Source organism: Lepidochelys kempii, chromosome 8, assembly GCF_965140285.1.
Source record: "Lepidochelys kempii isolate rLepKem1 chromosome 8, rLepKem1.hap1, whole genome shotgun sequence".
NCBI lineage: Eukaryota > Metazoa > Chordata > Testudines > Cheloniidae > Lepidochelys > Lepidochelys kempii.
This window is the reverse complement of record NC_136387.1, coordinates 90,180,587-90,203,505: the sequence shown is the minus strand read 5'-3', so window position 1 is coordinate 90,203,505 and position 22,919 is coordinate 90,180,587. Positions and strand designations below refer to the sequence as shown.

General features: G+C 41.0%; 1 protein-coding gene across 2 annotated transcripts in view; it reads left to right on the top strand.

The window, feature by feature from the left end:
• Positions 1-20,733, top strand: part of ROR1 (receptor tyrosine kinase like orphan receptor 1) — a 248,741-nt gene extending 228,008 nt beyond the window's left edge. For both annotated transcript variants that reach the window (XM_073357446.2, XM_073357448.2), the window contains exons 5-9: positions 1,767-1,894; positions 3,181-3,498; positions 4,562-4,807; positions 14,059-14,270; positions 18,928-20,733. In XM_073357446.2, coding sequence (XP_073213547.2) covers positions 1,767-1,894; positions 3,181-3,498; positions 4,562-4,807; positions 14,059-14,270; positions 18,928-20,352 — 2,329 coding nt within the window. In that variant the 3' untranslated portion in view covers positions 20,353-20,733. The remainder of the gene's footprint in view (positions 1-1,766; positions 1,895-3,180; positions 3,499-4,561; positions 4,808-14,058; positions 14,271-18,927) is intronic.
• Positions 20,734-22,919: the final 2,186 nt, after the last annotated feature.

Sequence of the window (22,919 nt, the reverse complement as noted above, 5' to 3'; positions counted from 1 at the left end):
GAATCTGTAGGCCCAGTAATTTTAAATAAGGGAGAGCATCTCCTCAATCCCCTCCCTTCCTTCACAGTTACTCATTACTTAATTTGATTTGTGGCTTCTGGTGTCTCCATTTGAATGTAGAAAGCCTGCTGTGTTCATCCACAGGCACTGCTGTCGGGATAGTTACCAGAAAGTGCTGAAAAATATATGGGGTGGCCTGAAAGATGCCTAAGGCCACTTCCATTTTAGTCCCATTAACTCCCCCAGGTCACTGGGCAAGACATTGGGCAATCTAGGTAATAAGTTGTGCATATAAGTGGAAGGCATCAAGGAGTCAAGCTGTAATTTTTATTTCCAAGCACTTGCATCCAGTGTCTGTGAGGGAGAGGAGGAAAGTATCTTTGTTAAATGGCAGGCTGATTTAAAAAAGCATCTGATTTCTTCCTATCTATGTCATAACCTGATGATGAATAGAATGTTTATAAAAACCTGCACCCAGAGGAGGATGGATTTTGCATGGTCTATGTATATATAGGGCTATATCAATGCCCTCTTTCCCCATTTGTAACCCATGGATAACTTGGATTGTACTTCCTGCCTGCCCAGGATTCAAATGCCAGCATGAACAATAAGGGTGGTAGCCAGGTGTCTTGCTCATATATTCAGTTAGGCATGATCTGTGTGTTGAGGTCTCTATATAAATGTTTTATCCATCTTTGCAGGCTTTCCCTCAATATCAGATTTTAAAATGTGAAATCAAAAGGGCCACACAGTGCACATAAGTGCTTTTTCCACATCAAGTGACCCACACAACCCTCTCCATGATTCCTTCCAAAAAGGAATTGCATTACATGCCTACTATTAGCTGTTGATTCTCTGTTCAACCTAAGCAGCGTCTGGTCCCTTTGTCTGAGGTTTGGTAACTTCCTTTCCTAGTCTTGTTTCAAGAATATTGGCAAATATTTTCACATCTGTATTTATGTATTAAATGCCTAAATACAAAGTAATTAATGAAGCAAATGTGTCTGTGGTGCTCCCATTCTAGCTCTTGCCCTGTTTTATGAACAATTTTATAGCATTTGCTAAATGTGGAAGGAGCTCCTCCCCATTTATAAGTATTAACTATGAGTAATGAGAGGACTGTGATATTTTATACACCCTTCTGTTTCTTTCTCTGTCCAACATTGCTTTTACTGCTGCATTTAGGTTCAAATGATTAAAGTAGAAGATTTGGAAAATGCTTTCCCGACATCACAGTTTAAGTAGTAGAAATAGCATCTCTGTTATTTAAAATAAATGTAAATCCATTTTTTCAACCAATCCAAGTTTACTTTTCTGATTGCCTGAATACAGTCTTTCCCTAATGTACAATTCATACACTTAAGACAACATTAGTCTGGGTTTTGTCTGACCTGTAATATTGTGTTACCTGCATTCACAAAGATTAAAGATTGAAGAATAAATGTGTATGTTCCGTGTATTTCACTCTGTGGTGCTTTTTTGGGATATTGAAAACCACCAACAGAATCTTTTACCATTATATTCAGCCAGGGTATTAAGTCTGTGCAATGCCCTCTGCACCACTTAAATACCATTTAATCCTTTAACACAGTCTTAAGTGGTGTGGTAGGCCATATGCAGGCTCTCTGCACTGCCAGACAAACATAGTAGAACCCTCAAAGGTACCTATAATAATATAAATGTGAACTCCCTCTAGTGACTTTTTGCTACTGATTCCATTTAAAATATATTGTCTTTTAGCCTTTTGTGTGTATGATTGTTTTTAGTGACGAGTATGAGGAGGATGGTTTTTGCCAGCCATACAGAGGGATTGCTTGTGCAAGATTTACTGGGAATCGAACAATTTATATGGAGTCTCTACATATGCAGGGTGAAATAGAAAATCAGATTACAGGTAGGTAAAGTATGTTGCCCCTAGCTCTCAAAAATACACACCTTTTTCCAGAGAACTGCTACAGCCTCTTGCCACTGACATTTTTTCCTTATATCTTCTTTTGCTACCTTCCCACTTGCTATGAGTTTTGCCAAAGCAAAGCCTAATCAGGACTGGTATATAACATGTTTTCAGTGGAATGGGTCATATCAAACATGCACAGCTTTTTAATATGCTGTGTGTCTCTGCTGATAGGCTTCCTCCAAAAAAAGTGTGTGTGTTTGTGTGCGTGTGTGTAAATAAAAGAACAAGAGTAGGTATGGCTCACATCTGGTCTATCTTGTGGAGTGATCCCAGCATATTTTAAAAGCTAAGCAAAGCCAAGCTGGGTCATTACTTGGTTGAGAGACTGTTAAGGAAAACCCCAGGTACTGAAGAAGGTTGTGTAAGTAATTCAACAGGTGGCATTCTTGCCTCTGACTTAGTAAGGAACCGATGCCCCAGCACTATGATAGGGGGCACTGTGCTGAGGGAAGTGCCCTGTGTGCTACGAGACATAAAACAAAGATCTTGATCTCTTGTAAAGACTTCATGGTACTTTCCCACAATTTTAGGTGTGTTGCCCATGGCCAGATTCCAGCCAAGCTAATGACTTTCCAGTGGTCTAAAACCCTCTTGTGGTTTCAACTGGATACTGTGCTTGACTTCTTGCCATAAAGTGTTATGCAGCATTGCCATGCGCTGTTAAAACATTGCAACACAGCGGTGATGGAAATGTTCCTTAAATATACAGCAGCTCATACGCTTGATCAGTTTGTTTATAAAGTGATTTGGGATCCTTTGGGTTGAAGGATGCAATATGTAAACGTACAATACTTTTGTTATAATGCATTCTGTAGAACCTGCTGTTCTTACCTATCAGGTAAAAGTAATCCAAGAAACAAAATATTTAGACGACTTTATGAACTATCTGGGAAAAAAGCAAAATAAAAATAAAATTTAATTTGTAGTTTTGAGACAGCTTAAAATCAATGCAATGTTGACACCAAATGCAATTTCTTTTTCACTGAAATGAATGTCATACCAACTTTTAAAATAATTGTTATCCTGTATTTCTCAAATGTGCATTTGTCCCTGCTGGAATCTTTGAGTTCTGTAATAATAGTTATTACTGTAATTCTTGAGAAAAAGAGTTTGTTCTTCTTTCTTTCGTTATTTGCCATTGTCAAATGTGTACAAAGTAGGGATTATGCTGTTGAGTCTAAAATCCTGTCATGTTAAATAAAATCCTTTTGTGTGTCTTACAGCTGCCTTCACTATGATTGGCACTTCCAGTCACTTATCTGATAAATGCTCCCAGTTTGCCATTCCTTCTTTGTGCCACTACGCTTTCCCATACTGTGACGAGACCTCACCAGCCCCAAAGCCCCGAGATCTGTGCCGTGATGAATGTGAAATTCTGGAAAATGTCCTTTGTCAGACAGAGTATATTTTTGCAAGGTCCAATCCTATGATTCTGATGAGATTAAAGCTGCCGAACTGTGAAGATCTTCCTCAGCCAGATAGCCCGGAAGCTGTAAATTGTATCCGGATTGGAATCCCCATGGCAGATCCTATAAATAAAAGTAAGTGAAAGTTGCTGACTTAGTGCCCTGTGCAAGAATTATCAGGTCAGCATGTAAAGGTTTTATCTAATCACTCTCTGCCCCCAGATGGGTTAGTCATGAACTCTGAAAACTCACGATCATTATAGTCTTGCGTCAGGTTGGTGGAAGACTGAGCTGGTTATTCCAGAACCCACGGAAACTCACAATAACTTTTTCAGTATTTTCTTAAATTGCCTCTGGATTTACGCTGATAGCAGTTTATTGGCTTCAGATTATTTTTGTTAATATTAACTAACAAAAAGGATGTTTTCACTTGTCACATTTTAAGATCAGTGAACATCTAAGGTCCCGGTCCTGCAACCCTTACACATGTAAGACATCCTTGCCGCAGTAGTTCTATGTATTCTAATGGAACTGCTGGTGTGATTAAGGACTACTCAACATGAGTAAGGCTCACAGGATCAGGCCCATGACTGTACTTGCCTAAGATGTTATTCTAAGGCATAACTACAGGCATTCACAGGAGCACAATCTTGATCACTGAGTTACTGCAACATCAAATGTTAATATGTCCAAAATAGGAAATATTTATTTATTTATTGTGTCCCACATATTCTCTACCTTTATTTCAAAATAATGGATGTGATTCAGGTTCCCACTGTAGTTTTGACTCTTCTTCTGTATTTTATATTAAAAATACTCGGAGTAAGCTGTTTTCATTACTGAAGCATAAGCTTTAAATCCTCCCAGGAATGTGAATGCAAGGCAGGCCCAGTGTTACAGCCGCAACAAATTGGGACCCCTTACCTCTTGAATTGGGTTTCCAGGCCCCAGGCCAGCAGAATTGTGCTTAGTCTCTGGGAGGTTAATTATGCACTCCTAGATCAACTGGTGGTCAGTATGTATGGTAGCATTCTGACTCGCCGTGATCATCTATTGCCTTAATATTGCTGTAGCTCACGAAAGCTTATGCTCAAATAAATTGGTTAGTCTCTAAGGTGCCACAAGTCCTCCTTTTCTTTTTGCGGATACAGACTAACATGGCTGCTACTCTGAAACCTGTTGCTTTAATGTTTTTCAGATCACAAATGTTACAACAGTACTGGAGTAGATTACCGTGGGACCGTCAGCGTAACAAAGTCTGGCCGTCAGTGTCAGCCATGGAATTCTCAGTATCCGCACACACATACCTTCACCGCCATCAGATATCCAGAGTTAAACGGGGGCCATTCGTATTGCCGAAATCCAGGGATTCAGAAGGAAGCCCCATGGTGCTTTACCTTAGATGAAAATTTTAAGTCTGAGCTTTGTGACATCCCAGCATGTGGTAAATACTGCACTGTCCCATTTTATTTCTAATTGTTTTTTAAAGGGAAAACATTGGAATTATTTTTATTGAAGGAATAAGTGTAACATTTGTCTGATCCGTACAGTTGTGCTCCATCACATATGTTCCGTGTAGCTGTGCACAGAACGCCTTTGTTGTGTCTGGAAAGGGAGCTCTGGTAAAGAAGACTACATATAGTGTTTTTACCTAAAGCCACAGCATCTGAAACAGGAAATTCCCCAACAAGGGAAATCTTACAGTTCTTACCTGTGCATGTGGTAAGCAACTGGAGCAACAGCATGAAAATATTTTAGTAGGAAAGGTTGTAAAGATTAAACCTCCTCAATGATATGTTGAAGCACAAGTGTTTCTAGCATGTCATGTGTTCTACATTTTCAAAGTTATCATTAAAATTAATATCGCTTCTTAGTGCAGTAGAATTGGCTTTGTGGGCACTGATCCGAAATGCATTATAAAATTGTTTCCCTTTGATTTATTCTTAATCATTTTAATAAATGCAAGTCTAGCTTAATACAGTTCAGCCTTCGTTTAAAAAAAATGGGGGGAGATGGTTTTTCAAAACACATGTCCAGCTGGGTTTTGATTTTGCAAAACTTCAGCACCTGGATTTGGGTTTTACAAACTCAGAGTTAGCTGAGAGCCAGGTCTCATTTTTTCTGAACTCCTGATATTTGGAGGGAGTGGAAGGAAGATCTGACTAATAGTTCCCATTTTATTAAGTCTTCATTAAAACTAATAATACAGAGGTTCTGTAAAGAAGAAAACACTGCTACTTGCGGGTACATGTTGGAAAATGCACCTAGCAATGAGCTTTATGACATAGACTCTTGTTCTGGTAATTTATGGTAAAAGGTTTCATGCAAATGATTGTGTTGCACACAAGTGATGGCAATAATGATCACTTTCCCCTTGGAAGTAAGGTGCTTTTTCACGTTCAGTAGCCAATCTTGAGTTAAAATTAATTTTGATTATGGTTACGAACATTTTTTAAATCAGACTCTCTTATGGATCTTGTGCATTCTGGGTCTGATTCAAAGCCCATTTAAGTAAGTGGAAAGGTTTCCAGTGACTCCAGTGGGCTTTGGCTCAGGTTCGTACTTGAGATTTTTTGTTAAAAAGGGAACATATACATTACATAGTCAAAACTGTCTCTCTTAATAGTTGTAATGCCCTGTGTTAAATTCATAGGGTGGCTGGCAGGCTGTTCTCTGTGAGGGTTGCAAGAGTCTGGAACTTGCTCCCTTCTAGTCTGAAATAGCCCAAATTTGGTGACTTCTAGGGTACGCTATAAAAGACATCTGGTTGATAGAGTCTAAGGAGAAGGAGGTGGTGCTTCCTAGATGATGAAGGGGTAGGTGTCTGGCGGGCCTGCCCACAAAATTCCTGTAGAAAGATTTTAATGCTGCTAAGGTTTAATTGTATTTACTGCATGATTAATAATATTAGGGTGTCTAGATCCTGAGATGGGGTCCCTATTTAAAATATAAATAAACAGAATTCTATGAGGTGGCTTGTTGTTTAGTTAATGGTGCAATCGTTAGGTGCTGTTCTGCATTTTGAAAATGTAAAGAGCTGGGTAGGTAAGAAGTATTACTACTCAGCTCTTTTTGTACTTACTGAAAAAGCCAATTCAGGCACATTTTAAAAAATATCATACGCTCTACCTAATTGGGACCTTCTTAATTTGGAAACTAACTTAATTGGGATGTCTCCCAGGGAACCAATTTAAGCCTAATGAGACTTCATGGTAGTGACTGCTGCTTAATAGGAATGGTAATTCCACTTGATTGGGACACTGCAGGAGATGAACTGGTGCCTATGTCTCTGCGTGTTTGCCTCATGTTGGTTGTAACCGGGGCTTAAAATGGCCTGAAAAAAGTGGTGGTGGTGGGGGGGTCTAGCATCACCGTGACATCTGCACAACAATTAACGACCTCCAACTCCAAATCAATCCTTCCCCCAATCAGTTTTGCACCCACATCTGTTCTGTCCCACTGCCCCACACACACCTCACCTCCACTCCTCCTTCAGCTCCTGGGGCTTTTAACCCCCTCTTTCCCAGGATGGGGAGGGGCTGCAAGAGTTCCCACTCCCCCTTCCCAGGTTGGGTACTGAAAATGGGGAGAAGGAGAGGAGCTATCCCCTTGTTCACCTCACAGGAGGGAAGAGGAGGGAGCGGAGCTACCCTAAGCTGCTGGGCTCTTTCTGCTTCCTCCTCCCCTCCTGTGAGAACAGCTTGGGCTTCTAAGGGGAAGGAGGAGAGCTCTGCCTGCTTCCTGCAGCTGCTCCAATGGGTTGCTCTACCTCAGGAGAGGTGGGTAATTGGTGAAAGCAGCCACCCCGAGGCGGTTTCCCCCTCAGGAGTACTAAAAACAGGCGCCCATTAGCAACCTTGCTGGCTTTTTAGCCATTTTATTTCCCAGGTCTGTGACCCGTTGTGACCGGGCCGCTTCAGCTGTCACATATGCAGTAGTTGATAAAGCCTGTGATGTCTTTTGCAGACAAATCTGTAGCAAGGGACAATAATCCAAGTGCGAGGCTGTGGAGAGACAAGTGTAGGAAGCCTCGCCAGAGGAGAGCGGGGGGAAGGGCAGGGTGTACAGGCACCAGTGTGGAGTAGCATGAAAGGACACATGAGGCAAAGTGTGGTGTAGAGACTTCCTTAATGCAGTTGTGAGGGGAAGCAGAGCCAGGGACAGTTGCAGTCCTTGTACTAGGTGGGAGCACAGGGACTGCTCCCTTCTAGCAGTCCTGGGGATGGAAGTCACTCCCAAAGGAAGGGATGAGGCTGTGGATCAAGCCACCCCTCACCAGTCCATAGAGCCAGCCAGATGCATGGGGAACTGTGCACTGGAGGAAGGACTGTGCCTCAGTCTCCTCTCTTCACCCACTGCTGTGGTGTTGTGGCCCTCGGCCAGTGCCTAGATGCCACAATCTGATCTGAAAGGAGCAATTAGGAGAGAGGATACAATGGCAGCATAAGGAAGGGGAGAGGGCATAAAATGGGATAAGACGGCAAATATGGGAAGAAGAGCTCTGCAAAGTTAAATCTGAATCCATTTGAACATTTGCAAATTGGATACTATTAATTTAGGCTTAAATAGAGACTGGGAGTGGCTAAGTCATTATGCAAGGTAGCCTATTTCCCCTTGTTTTTTCCTACCCCCCCCCCCCAACGTTCTGGTTAAACTTGGATTTAAACTTGGAGAGTGGTCAGTTTGGATGAGCTATTGCCAGCAGGAGAGTGAGTTTGTATGTGTGTGTTTCGGGGGGGGGGGGGCGTGTGAGAGCCTGAATTTGTGCTGGAAATGGCCCACCTTGATTATCATACACATTGTAGGGAGAGTGGTCACTTTGGATAAGCTATTACCAGCAGGAGAGTGAGTTTGTGTGTGTGGTTTTTGGAGGGGGGGTGAGGGAGTCAGAGAACCTGGATTTGTGCAGGAAATGGCCCACCTTGATTATCATATACATTGTGAAGAGAGTGGTCACTTTGGATGGGCTATTACCAGCAGGAGAGTGAGTTTGTGGAGGGGGGGGGGGGCGGAGGGTGAGAAAACCTGGATTTGTGCTGGAAATGGCCCAACTTGATGATCACTTTAGATAAGCTATTACCAGCAGGACAGTGGGGTGGGAGGAGGTATTGTTTCATGGTCTCTGTGTGTATATAATGTCTTCTGCAGTTTCCACGGTATGCATCCGATGAAGTGAGCTGTAGCTCACGAAAGCTCATGCTCAAATAAATTGGTTAGTCTCTAAGGTGCCACAAGTACTCCTTTTCTTTTTGCGAATACAGACTAACACGGCTGTTACTCTGAAACCTGTCATTTGAACTTTGCTACCCTCATGATCTGAACGGATCCCAAATTTCAGCTCAAGTGTGCATTTAATTAGATTTGTAATAGGCATCTGTATGGCCCTCTCAGCACTTGCACAAATCCAGCTTTGAAAACACAGACACACTCAGCTGGTCCAGTGTCAACGGTAGAACACTCCCTCCCAGCCCTTCCACAAAATACTACATGCTACCCTGCCTCAGCCTATTGACCCCACTGAATTAGTCCTCTCAGAAAAAGCTGGGGCCTACAGGTCAAGAGACTTACACGCTGACAAAATGTGTATGATCTGCATTTGAGCCAATAAAATCCACTGCAGTTGCCCTAAAAAAACACTGATTTAAAAGACAGTAGGACACACCAGAACTCCCCAAGAAAGATGATGGCCTTCAGTATGGCACTAAGAACATGTTAGACTAGGGAGGCTTCCAAAATAGAATAGTTTCGTTTTTGTTTTTTTCCTGCCAGGCAAAGTAAGGAAGAAGGGAGAACACAGGTGAAAATTATCACAATTTTTGCTGCAAAAAGCAGGGGCGCCATTTAGGGGGAGCAGGGGAGGGCTCTAGCTCCCTTCTCCCCCCCCCCCCCGAGTTTCAGAGAGGAGGTCTACTCACCCTACCCCCGACAGAGCTCTTAACTGCAACAGCTTGAGTATGATATGTAATGAGTTCTGAAGCTGGGAGAAGCACAGCCTTTGCGGCAGGGAGTTTGTTTGTAAACAGAGGCAGAGTGATTAAGATAACAAAAGGCTTATCATTAAAGTAAATTAAGGATCACTAGATGATCCTGAAAGCACTGCAAAGCACTTCATTTAAAAGATAGGAAACAAAGGGTAGGACTAGAAGGTGAGAATGGAGAGAGGTAAATAGTGGTGTCCCTCAGGAGTCTGTACTGGGACCAGTCTAAGGGCAGGTCTTCACGAGCAACGCTGTGTAATCGCGGCACTACACAGAGACCTCTCCCAGTGCTATAAAAAAACACCTCCACAAGGGGAATAGCTATCAGCATTGGCACACTGTCTACACTGCCACTTTACAGCACTGAAACTTACAGCGCTCAGGGGGGTGTTTTTTCACACCCCTGAGCGAGACAGTTTCAGTGCTATAAAGTGGCAACGGAGACAAGGTCCTCTTCAACATACTCATAAATGATCTGGAAAAAAGGCGTACGCCGTGAGGTGGTAAAATTTGCAGAGGATACAAAATTACTCAAGATAGTTAAGTCCAAAGCAGACTGCAAAGAGTTACAAAGGGATCTCACAAAACTGGGTGAGTGGACAACACAATGGCAGAAGAAATTAAATGTTGATAAATGCAAAGTAATGCACTTGGCAAAATATAATCCCAACTATACGTACAAAATGATGGGGTCTAAATTAGCGGAATCTGTCGATAAAGAGATCTTGGAGGCATTGGGGATAGTTCTCTGAAAACATCTGCTCAATGTGCAGTGGCAATTAAAAAAGCTAACGGAATGTTGGGAACCATTAGGAAAGGGATAGATAATAAGAAAAAAATATCATATTGCCTCTGTATAAGTCCACGGTAGCCAACATATTGAACAGTGCATTCAAATTTGCTCATCCCATCTCAAAAATGATGTATTGGATTTGGAAAAGGTACAGAGAAGGGCAACAGAAATGATTGGGGTATAGAACACCTTCTGTATGAGGAGAGATTAAAAAGACTGGGACTTTTCAGCTTGGAAAAGAGATGACTAAGGGGGGATAGGATAGAGGTCTATAAAATCATGAATGGTGTGGAAAAATTGAATAAGGAAATGTTATTTGCTCCTTCACATAACACAAGAACTAGGGGTCACCAAATGAAATTAATAGGGAGCAGATTTAAAACAAACAAGAAAAATTATTTCTTCACAGTCAAAATGTGGAACTCTTTGCCAGGGGATGTTGTGAAGGCTATAACTATAACGGGGTTCCAATAAGAACTAGATATGTTCATGGAGGATAGGTCCAGCAATGGCTATTAGCCAGGGTGGGCAGGGATCCAACACCATGTTCTGCGTGTCCCTCGCCTCTGTTTTCCAGAAGCTGGTAGTGGGCAACAGGGCAACTTAATGATTACCTGTTCTGTTCATTCCCCCTGGGGCACCTGCCATTGGCCACTGTTGGAAGACAGGATACTGGGCTAGATGGACCATTGGTCTTACCCAGTATGGCCATTCTGATGTTCTTATATAAAACCCAGATGTATGTGCTCCCTGCTGTTTCCCACTAGACCCTGCTCTCCTCCCAGAGCTAGGATAGAACCTAGGAATCCTGACGGGGGTCTCTCTCTCCACAGAGTTAGTAATAAAGTAAAAATACATGTTAACGTTTTAAACCTAACCAGTGTCCCTTAAATGACTTGCCACAAGATGTCAGAACATGTTCTTAGTAGAGCTGAGTGGGTCTAATATTTATTTACTTTTCTTTCTTGTATAAAGGAAGTAGATACAGGGCTCCTGTCAGCTAATTGCTAAGTTATCTGCCAAAAAACTAGAGTTTTCAAATGCCTAAGTAGCCCCAGGAATCACTGTTAAAGTTGCCCCCACCTACCAAAATCTGAAATGGCACTCCTGGCAAAAAGCTGTTTGACAATTTCAAAGGTCTCACTTCTTTTCTTATCCTTGGTGATCTATCAGCTGCTTCTTGTGCTGGTGATCTGTCCCTTCTCCTTCGTTGCCACAACACCTGTGGTTTCTTTGACTTAGTACTTTGGACATTCTCTTCCTACTGAACTGGCTGATGTTTCCAGGTGTCATGTCATAATGGCCCTGCTCTCACTCAGCCTCCTTTGGGTAGAGCTTGAATTAGCCTGGGCTCCAGCAACATGGCAGCATAACACTTTTGGCAGCAGGCACTTACGTTCTATCCTGCTCTTTCTGAGGCAGCTCTTCCAGATGGCAAATTCCTCCACTATCCCCAAATGGACTGGGGGATTTGCCCCTGCCCAGAGTGTTTTTTAATGGGAGGGACACTGATACACGCATGTACACACAAAAACATTATCTATAGAAAGCACCCCCTTTCCATCCCTTCTGCAAAAAGCCAGATCAGAGGGACTAGTAGTGACTCTTCAGTCAAACCCCGCTGCAAGGGAATAGGTAGCAGCTAGCAATAGGGCAGAACAGCTAGCAATCCAAAAGTGAAGTGTGGACAGCAGAAGCAAAATTTTCTGTGAGCAGGGAAACCAAGTAAGGGGAGTCAAATGAGTGGAGTTGTCAGTGCTGGGAGGTAGGGAAACAGTGGCTTGCATGAAGGAAAGAAGAGAGAGATTGAATGCTGAAGTGGGTGGCATGGAATGATTTTAGAGGAAGCAGAGCAGTGCAGAACCAGCAACTTGGAAAGCAGTGCAGAGCCAGCACTCTCAAAGGTATAGATAGACTAATATCCAGAAACATTTGGAGTAGGAAAGAGCCGGTCCATAGCTAAATAGACATGCATAGAGAGTCTGTGGCATGCTTTTGGGGAGGTAATGTAAATTTAAAGTCAGAATCCTCCAGAGGGAACTAGAAAGAGAGATGAACGCGATCTAATGAATAGCTGTCTGCAAATTATTTGGCCACCTCAGTATATGAGCCAGCCAATGTCCATTTAGTTCTCTACAGCATTATAACTATTCACTACAGGTTTTCTTTAAAAACTGTGGGAATTTTTCCCATTGACTTGATTTGGCTTAAACATTAACAGACTGTTGGGCTTGTCTGAATTTATTTACATATCCCCAGTGGAATCAAAATGTCTCAGCCAAATTTGACTTGTGTGTAAGGGATATGGATTCCTAGGCACCTGGCCATCCTGTGGGATGCATACAGGATTTATATACGTAGCTTATGTTAGCATTGAAGAGGAGTTGCTTGCATAAGTCCCTTGTGCACTGAGAGGAGAAGAGACTCCTTTGTTAGTAAGTCAGTTATAAGCTGCAACTTTCTCTGCCAAAACATGCATTATAAAAATAATTAGCTTTGCATTTAGCGCTAAATGAGCCTTGTTACTGACTACTGTCACAGGGCAACCACATCCTGTTTGGAAGGAAGAAGGGCTTTCTTGGCCTACCTCATCTCATTTTAACTCAACAACTGTCAAGTCTTCACCAGAGAAATACACTATATGGCCTCCAGCATGTGTCATGTCCTATTGGAGATACATGAAATCTGACACTAATAATGTGAATAATTATTTGCTGGGGATTTCAAAGATATTCTCCAAAGTTCACTTTGTACCCTGTAGCTACTATATTAATTCATTATATATAATCCCACTCTAAGCTCTTTTTGGCATGCTCTTGCAAAGTGTCAGATTGACTACTTTGGAGACCACTGCATACCTCCATGGTAGTTGTCTCCATGCTGGGACCATGAAAGGCAGCATAGTCCACTGGAAAGGGCACTTCACTGGGACTCAGGAGATGTAGGGGGTCTGTTCCCAGCCCTCCACTGACTTGCTGTATTCAGAGGCGACGTGTGGGAGAGGCATGGTCATGTGCCCCCACCCCACCCCAAGATTTGCTGTTTGGCTCTTACTGAGCATGCTCACATGGTCTGAGCAAGCTCGGTAATACTGCTGAAGCCAGTGGCTCTCGCTCATCCTCCCCCCCCCCCCCCCCCGTATCGGCAGGCATGGGTCATTATGATCTTGGGCAAGTGACTTGCTCTCCCTATGCTTCTATTTACTACCCACTTCCTATCCCTTCTGAAAACAGATAGAGAAGAGGGCCTAGTGACCCTGACGACAAAACTCTGGTGGGAGAGTGGCAATCCAGCTTTCAGTCCAGAAGCTTTTGGCCTATCTGTTTAGGTTATCCGCTTTTCGGGGCAGGGGCTGTCTCTTAGGTATTGGTGCAGTGCCTAGCACAATGGGGCCCTGATCTCAGTTGGGGCCTCTAGGCACTACTGATATACATAATAAATAAAATCTGGACTTGATACTCTGTTCGCTACTGAGGCTGCCAATTAATGTGTTCATTCTGAAGTTACTTCTGCCATAGGCCTCGGTCCACTAGGAACTAAAGCCCTACTATCAACACATTTCACATTAAGTGGTTAAGATGATAATGACTTGTAGCCATTTTATGACCAGGACCAGATTCGAAGTGATACCCAGAGAAGAATGTCTCCTTGACCCTATAACTAAGTCACCCTGCTGATATATAATTGTTGAGTAACAAATAAAGTAATTATGTTAATATAGCAATACAACGCCAGCAGTAAGTGCTCCTCCTATTAAAATGTTTTTGGTGTAGGAGTCACTATATATCATAATAATAATGTCCACCATTTGTTTTATCATTCTCAAGCATTTCCAGCACATACAGGAGTTTACTATTTTGCATGAGATATTTTATGCATCATGTGTTTTCATTATTTTCACCTTCTTTTTCTTTTCTGATCCAGATACCAAAGATTCCAAGGAGAAGAGTAAAATGGAAATCCTATATATATTGGTGCCTAGTGTTACTATTCCCCTGGCTATAGCCTTGTTGTTCTTCTTCATCTGCGTCTGCCGCAACAACCAGAAGTCTTCCTCCCCTCCAGTACAAAGACAGCCCAAACACGTCAGAGGGCAAAATGTAGAGATGTCAATGCTAAATGCATACAAACCAAAGGTAATCGTGCACCTGATTTCTGCCTTGTAAATTGCTGTTTCTAAGATCATGGAATTAGCATGCTTTGCTCAATCGAGAATTGGAACATTACCCAATTGATTTCCATCACATAGTCTCTGTCATTGTCGTTGGCTGCACTTTTTGAACAGCTTCTGTTGTCATCAGCGTACTATATGTCGTACTGTGCAGCATAAAGCTAATGGTCTATATATCTTTGGATGAAAAGAAACTTTAATGAAGTAAGCAACTGCTTGTGAAGTGGCATGGAGGCCTTGTTCTAGTTAGTAAGTAAGCGGGGAGGAAGATGCATTCTTTCATTTGATTGGCTGTTTCAGAAGGCACTTTTTAACGGATAATTTGTATCCTTGCCTCACGTGTTAGTCAGCTGAAATCACTTTAAAATGATCTCCTCCTTGTATGTTCAAGTTTACACATTCTTTAGAGATACTTGCAAAATGAAGCACCAAAACCTATTCATATTTACAGCCTGCCTTATTGAAACATAGGGCCTCTCTTCACTGACTCTTAATATTGTTCCTCTTTATTGAAACTCCAAATTCATGAAGCACTTTTTTCCAATTAAAAAAAAAAAAGCCTCACCAAGCAGTTAAGACACTGCAAAAATTATTAGCGATGACCTCATTGTTTATTAGCAGGGCAGGTGCTGGAAATGTCCAGAGAAGCCACCTGCATGGCTGGACGTGAGCCTCTGCCACATCCAAGCAGGAGAATATCCGGAGTATCTAAAAAATAATGCATTAGAAAACTGTGTAGAATTATTTACACCAAACTGTCTAGACATACCTGTTGGCAGGTTGTTATTTTAGTTAGAAAATAGCAAAATGAATCCAAATTCAGGCATTAGGAGCAATGCAAACTGTGCATAACCTTCCTTCTGTAAATATTGCTGTACATGCCAAAGATATTCTTTCAGAATGACGGCAGTTTTAGTCGCTCAGCCTAAGAAAAGGAGGTTACGCTTACATTTCAGGACCTGTGCTCTCCATATGTGAATATGTTTGTAAGTAGAGATCTGTTTTAGGTGTGATATAGCAATCATGAGATGTGCCTACTGCTTGCTCTTGAGTGTCAGGTTCATAGTCTTAGATTATGAAGAATTAGTCAGCAGAGGGTTCAGGCAAAATTGTTTAAATAATCCATTGTGCTTTGAATTTGCAATATGCTCATGTGACAGGGAGTTAGGCTTTAGGACCTCTCAGAGAGAGGGAGGCAGAGCTATTCTACTGACTCATGCTGGAGGTCTGACCAAGGATAGTTTTTCTCTCTCTCATGGGCAGAAGCAACTGTGGGAAGAGACAGATATAAAAGGACCTTGCAGGGCAAATCCTAGGAGTAAGCCAACTCTGCAGAAAGTTTAGATTGAAGTTTATATTTCATCATTAAGTTAACAATAAAGGTAATCCCACAGCATCCACTGTGTGGAGAGAACAGAGTGCTGACTTTCTCAGTTCAAGTCATTCATTTTGTATTGTGAAGTCTTGTTATAATTTCATTATGTGAACCTTACTTAGAAAAATTTAACCGTGAAACCTTATTTAGAAAAATAGGTTTGTGGATTCAAGAAGAAAGATGGGTTATAAGAAAACAAAAGGATAGTGAAAATACAGAGTTGGGGCCCAAACCAGTAAGCATCTGGTTCTGAACTTCCCCAGGTTTCAGAAGCGTTTGAATCCAGGATTTTCATTTGGGTCACTCATTAGTGAAAATACATAACTGAAGAAAGCAGAGAAGATGGCATGCCATGGCTGACCTGCATGGTTACACATGTATTGCAAACAACTGGTTTTGGTTCATATTTTATTTAATCCTTCTTACCTGGGATTCCATGTGACTCTTTATACCATCATTTTATCATTCATGGGTCAAAAAACTATGCCAGGTCCTCCTCTTCAAGATTTGGACCAGGGACAGGGAACAGTAAGAGGTTCAGAGGTTTCATTACAGCAAAGCACTCAAACGTTCTAATATTAACCAAGTCTTAGTCTTTAATCTCTAGAATCTGCAAACATTAGCTGGAAAGTCTAGAAGAAACCTTCTTCATGAGATTTCTGTTTGTTTTTAACTGGTTATTATTGCTGCTGGAAAGCAGTCCGTTCTAACCAGGTATTAGACCATTTGGGGAATGTTTGTTTTCAGGATGCACTATTCTACACAATTTATAAACCATACATGCAGTCTCTCGCTGGTGTGTTACATAAGTGCTAAATCAGCCAGAATTTGATCTATTGTACTTTACCTTACAAATTAACTGAGTCCAATAAACACATAGCGCAGGGGGTTAGTTTTTGTTTTTCAAAGTACCGACTTCTACTTTAAGGGGCAGAATGATGAAACTGAGGGACTATCTGTTAATACCCATAGAAAATCACAATGTAAATCTCGTGTGCAGTACACATTAGATTAAAGATGTGCCTAAACCAAACCCCATGTCCAAACCTCCCCTTCACTGGATCCAAATTTTGAATATTATTCCTTTCTCTGTATTAGATACTTGTGAGGAAATGCTGGCCCCACTGAAGTCAATGGGAGTTTTGCCATTGACTTTGTGGGGTTCAGGTTTTACTCTTGACCACCAACATATTAATACTTTATGCACAGAGCGTGGGCAAAGTGTCTTGCCCATAAATGTCTGGAAATATAGACCACAGTGTTTCCTTTTCATGTTTAAAATGATATGCTGCAGAAAACACCTGATTTCATTTATGACAATTGTATATTTTCCTGTTGGGAGTGTGGCTGGCTGTCCCACTGACACAACTGTTTTGGCTGCCTTTCAAACAAAATTTTAAAAAAGAAAGGAAGTAGAATTCTATTTTAAAATATTGTATCCAATACCAATGTCAACATTGGTTAAAAACGTTCTAGCTCATACTGAGGTGGATGTGTGTTTACTCTTCCAAATAAAAATGTTAACATTTAAACCAAAAGCCTGTTTCAGTTTTAAGGTACTTAATTGCCTTAGAGAATATAATAAACTGAGTCCATCTTGTCATTCAACTAATGGAGGCAACTGATAAAGAGATAGAAGCGGTGGGCTTCATTCTTTCTATTTTTCCTTTGTACTTGGTTTACTTTGGCGTGATGCCTCGTATGTATTTTACACTTCTTTACATTTTGTACACCACTGTATGACAAATACTTGTCAAACAAAAACTAAGCAGATTTATAACCGCTTAACTTGAAATGAGCCCTTCCTGCCAAAACTTTATGACTTCATTTTCTTTCATAGTTTTCCACTATGTTGGTTCAAACAGACAAACCCTGTCTGAGGTCAGACAGAGGTCATTTCACTTTCATTACTAAAATATAATTTACAATATGCCAGACCTAAACAAGTTTTAGCCTAAAGGATTTATATAATATAAACCATCTGTTCTTCAACAATACAGCTAATTTCCTGCCATCACCATACAGTCTACTAGCTGCTTGTTTAAATGTCTTTGTGATTTTATTTTTTTACTTATGAAATATTTGTCTACAATTTGTAAGTAGTCAGTACAACTAGAATTTGTTTACTCTGAGTGCGCAACTTTAAAATGATTTTTAATGTCAATTTTTCCATATTACTCATGCAAAACTACACTGACAATATTCCAGGAAAGCAAATGCTAATGTTTCTGACTACGCTGTTTTACTGAATGTGGATTCCAAACTCAGGTGCCTACCTTTAGGCTACCAAGTCCATAATTTAGGCATGTCAGTAAGTGACCTGATTTTCAGAGGTGCTGAGCACCCACTGATGTTAACTTCTAAAAATAAGGTCTCTTATTTAAGTGTCTAAATATGGATGTACCTGCCTAAATTAGGCAACCAAGTCTGAAAAAGATTTGGCCCTCGTTTCTATTCTCCTTTGACCAAAGTCTGATGTTTTTCCAGCTGATTCTACTTTCTTGATTTGGGGGGAGGGGAGGGCTTGTACACTCCCTCAAGTATACAGAGAACTAATCTCTTTTGTACCCCAAGGAGTTAATAACTAACTCTAGGATGAAACTTAACGGAGTCCTAAGTCAGGGTTAAAACATAAATTTGCACCTAACATTATATGGCCCCGGTCTCTCAAAGCTGAACTTAAGCATGTGTGTAGCCCAGCTGAAATCAATGGGACTAGTCCTGTGATTAAAATTAAGTCCATGTTGAAGTTCTTTGCCGCACTGTGACCATAACTGATCCTATACTCAGTCTTTGTTCACCTGCATCTAGTCTTGTGTAAAGGATGGAAAGTTATTCTGTATTTTGATATGGGGAAATCCTCTTCCCTCATACACAGCGGGAGTAAAGAGACATTCAGTGAGGAACTGCATGGGTACTAGAGTATTGGAATCCCCAGTCTCAACCAGGCTCCCAATACATCTGCAGTGTGGTCCCAGCAATATCTCTCCTAGTGGTGGCAGCCCACATTCCTGTGGACAGAGCCACTACAGAGCTTGGATCAACAATACAGAGTGTCCCTACATGGCATCTTCACTGCCTGGTCTCCCTACACAGCAAAAGCACAATATTTCTACTGCCATTTGAGTTATAGATACTATTGCAGGGAGCTGCAGGTTTATGGCCTTGCTGAGAGAATAGGTCTCTAATTTAAGTACCTTTTTGACTCTATTTTTATAACCTACTCTTTGATTTGCTGTTTTAACAGAGCAAAGCTAAGGAGTTACCTCTTTCTGCTGTTCGTTTCATGGAAGAACTGGGTGAATGTGCTCTCGGAAAAATCTACAAGGGGCACCTCTATCTTCCAGGCATGGATCATGCTCAGCTTGTTGCTATCAAGACATTAAAAGACTTTAACAATCCACAGCAGTGGACAGAATTCCAGCAAGAAGCATCTCTTATGGCAGAACTTCATCACCCTAACATTGTTTGTCTCCTAGGTGTTGTGACTCAGGAACAACCCGTCTGCATGCTTTTTGAGTACATGAACCAGGGAGATCTCCATGAATTCCTTATTATGCGATCGCCACATTCAGATGTTGGGTGTAGCAGTGATGAGGACGGTACTGTCAAATCCAGTCTGGACCATGGGGATTTCCTGCATATTGCAGTTCAAATTGCGGCAGGAATGGAATACTTATCCAGTCATTTTTTTGTCCATAAAGACCTTGCTGCTCGCAACATTTTAATTGGAGAACAACTTCATGTGAAAATTTCAGACCTTGGACTATCAAGAGAAATATACTCAGCAGATTACTACAGAGTTCAAAGTAAATCCCTGCTGCCGATTCGCTGGATGCCACCAGAAGCAATTATGTATGGCAAGTTCTCTTCTGATTCAGATATTTGGTCCTTTGGCGTGGTCTTATGGGAGATTTTCAGCTTTGGACTCCAACCATATTATGGATTTAGTAATCAAGAAGTCATAGAGATGGTCAGGAAACGACAATTATTACCATGCTCTGAAGACTGTCCTCCCAGAATGTATAGCTTGATGACAGAGTGCTGGCATGATCTTCCATCTCGGAGGCCAAGATTTAAAGATATCCATGCCAGACTGCGTTCTTGGGAGGGACTTTCAAGTCACACTAGCTCTACTACTCCCTCTGGTGGAAATGCCACCACTCAAACAACTTCACTCAGTGCAAGCCCAGTTAGTAACCTAAGTAATCCTAGATACCCTAATTACATGTTTCCAGCACAGGGTATACCACAAGGTCAAATTGCTGGGTTCATTGGACCACCAATACCTCAAAACCAGCGATTTATTCCAATCAATGGATACCCGATTCCTCCAGGATATGCTGCTTTCCCAGCTGCCCACTACCAACCACCGGGCCCACCCAGGGTAATTCAGCACTGTCCACCTCCAAAGAGCCGTTCGCCAAGCAGCGCAAGTGGATCAACTAGCACAGGTCATGTGACTAGTTTGCCTTCTTCAGGATCCAATCAGGATGCAAATATACCTTTGCTATCTCATATGTCAATTCCAAGTCATCCAAGTGGAATTGGTATAACAGTTTTTGGAAACAAAACTCAAAAACCATACAAAATTGACTCAAAACAGTCATCCTTATTGGGAGACCCCAATATTCATGGACCTAACGAATCTATGATTTCAGCAGAGTTGTAAATAAGTCAGGCCTTTGTACATATAACTATTTACAGTACAAATAGAAAGACGTAGAAAAGATTTATATTCAAATATTTTATTAAAGATTTTTCTGGTTGTTTAACAGACTTTTGCAACAAGTATCTTCTGTGAAGTTTAACTGTGTTTAACAGGATAGGCAGACACCAACCAGATAAAAATCATTGTGGTATTAGCACGAAACAATGTGAACTGACATTTTTTCAAGTACCAAACTAATGTTTATTCTAATAAGGGACAAAAACAACAACAAAAATTTTGTGATGACCATCATACACTGTCACAGGTGTTTAAAGCTCTGATATGGTTTATATCAGTGATTCTCAGAGCTGGTCCGCCACTTGTTCAGGGAAAGCCCCTGGCGGGCCGGACCGATTTGTTTACCTGCCACGCCCACACGTTCGGCCGATCACGGCTCCCACTGGCCACGGTTCGCCGCTCCAGGCCAATGGGGGCTGCGGGAAGCGGCGCAGGCCAAGGGACGTGCTGGCCGCCCTTCCCGCAGCCCCCATTGGCCTGGAGCAGTGAACCGCGGCCAGTGGAAGCCGCAATTGGCCAAACCTGCGGACGCGGCAGGTAAACAAATCGGTCCGGCCCGTCAGGGGCTTTCCCTGAACAAACGGCGGACCAGCTTTGAGAGCCACTGGTTTATATCACAGAAACTTTATTATTCTGAAAACACTTTAATATTTGTCAATCACTTTTTTTAAGAGATGCAAATATTCAGAGATTTATTGGGTATGCAATTCACTTCCATTAGCTTAAACATCTGTAAGTTTTTTTCAGTCAAGAATGGTGTTTCAGATACATGATCCAATGTTGACATCTGATGTCTGGATTAATTATTTCAGGTAGGTTTTTGTTTTTCACCTGAGGTGAGAGTCTTGTTCATATTTAAACCAAAAAAACTGCGTAAAATATCCTGACATTCAGTAGAAGCCAACTCACAGGCTACTAAAATAATCTGGTAATGTCTGCTAAAAATAGATGGCGTTATAAGAAATTGCCTTTAAAGGAAATTAAATTAAGAATTTTAATTTCAGAGCATGAATCAACTGGTTCAAAGTTAACATTTCATAATTTTATATGTGTAGTTATCAAAGAAATTTTGTGTCCTTTTGTTGCTATGCAACTGTTTAATGAAAAAGCTCCAAACCACAATTTTATGTAAGACAATCAGTTTTCCCAAGAAGTATTTATTGTTTCAGAGCAGTACATAATTTCAGTGACTATGACTCCAGAAACCCCTAAAAATGGGAAATCCACATTCCATCAGCGATTAAAAACTTTTATGGCAACTTTGTCTATCAGTTAAAATAATGTGAATTAAAGTGAACTTTTTACTTAGAAAAATGACATTTGTATTATTACTGAAATTAATTCAGGTATAATCAGTCTAGATTATTCATTTTGAGACCACTTTAATGATTTACAAAAGTACTATGTACGTTACATCTTTTCACAACGTTATTTGTATTAAAATAATATCTTTTGTTCCACACAATGAAAACAATCCTTTGCTCAGTTGACGATGTTGTATGATATGACTTTATTTTTCACATCTTTTTGCACAAAAGTGTTTTGTATAGCAGAAGTGAAACACGTCTCTGCATTTTATATATTGGTCTGTTTCTTTTTTGTTTTTAACCTGCTGTAGATGTTCTTGAAATATATTATGGTGATATTCAGCCACTACCTTATACATATATTTTGTTTTTGTTTGTTTTCACTGCATGCATTTAATCACTGTATTACTTGATGATTGATTTATTAATTATGGGCATTTCAATTAGGCAAGCATGAAAATGTAATACCAAAGGCTATTTTATACTGAAGATATGTGCATTTTTGTATTTCACACACCAGAGATGATATTAAACACTGATTATTTTATGCTGCTGTTTATTAAAACATTGTTTTAATATAAAAATCAGTATTTCCGGAATCTTGGTATAATAGGTATTTGGAAAATCTAATCTGATGGAAGGCCAAATCCTGTTCACCTTACTCAAGCAAGTAGTCTATTAAAAGCCAGAACATCTCATCGTCTGAGTAAGAGAAGCAGGGTTTTGCACATAATATTTTATGACAATTGATGTGGAAATATACGACTCCTTAAGCTTTATTTAAAACCTGACCATGCAGATATTTTGGGAAGATACCGAAAAGACAGCAATAATAAAATTTCACTGAGAAAATAATGCATTCTCTGCTCTTCTCTGTGGGTGAAGTTCAACCCTTGAACAGAACTCCAGCATACCATTTAAGCTCCTTGTTAAGGTCTTAAGTGAGACTTCAGTGCTGCATACATGCAAAAGCCCTGCTCAGTGTGTACGTGTGGGGATGTATGGCCCAGATCTTTAAATGTATTTTGGCACCTAACTTCCATTGAGTTCAGTGGGAGTTAGGCACCTAAACACCTCTGAGGATCTGGGTGCATGTGTGCAACAAGAGCCCCATTAATAATTATGCAATAAGTACTTTTATGACCACCATGTCTTCAATATTTCATATATACTGAGCCCACGAAGCTGACATGTCATGTCCAG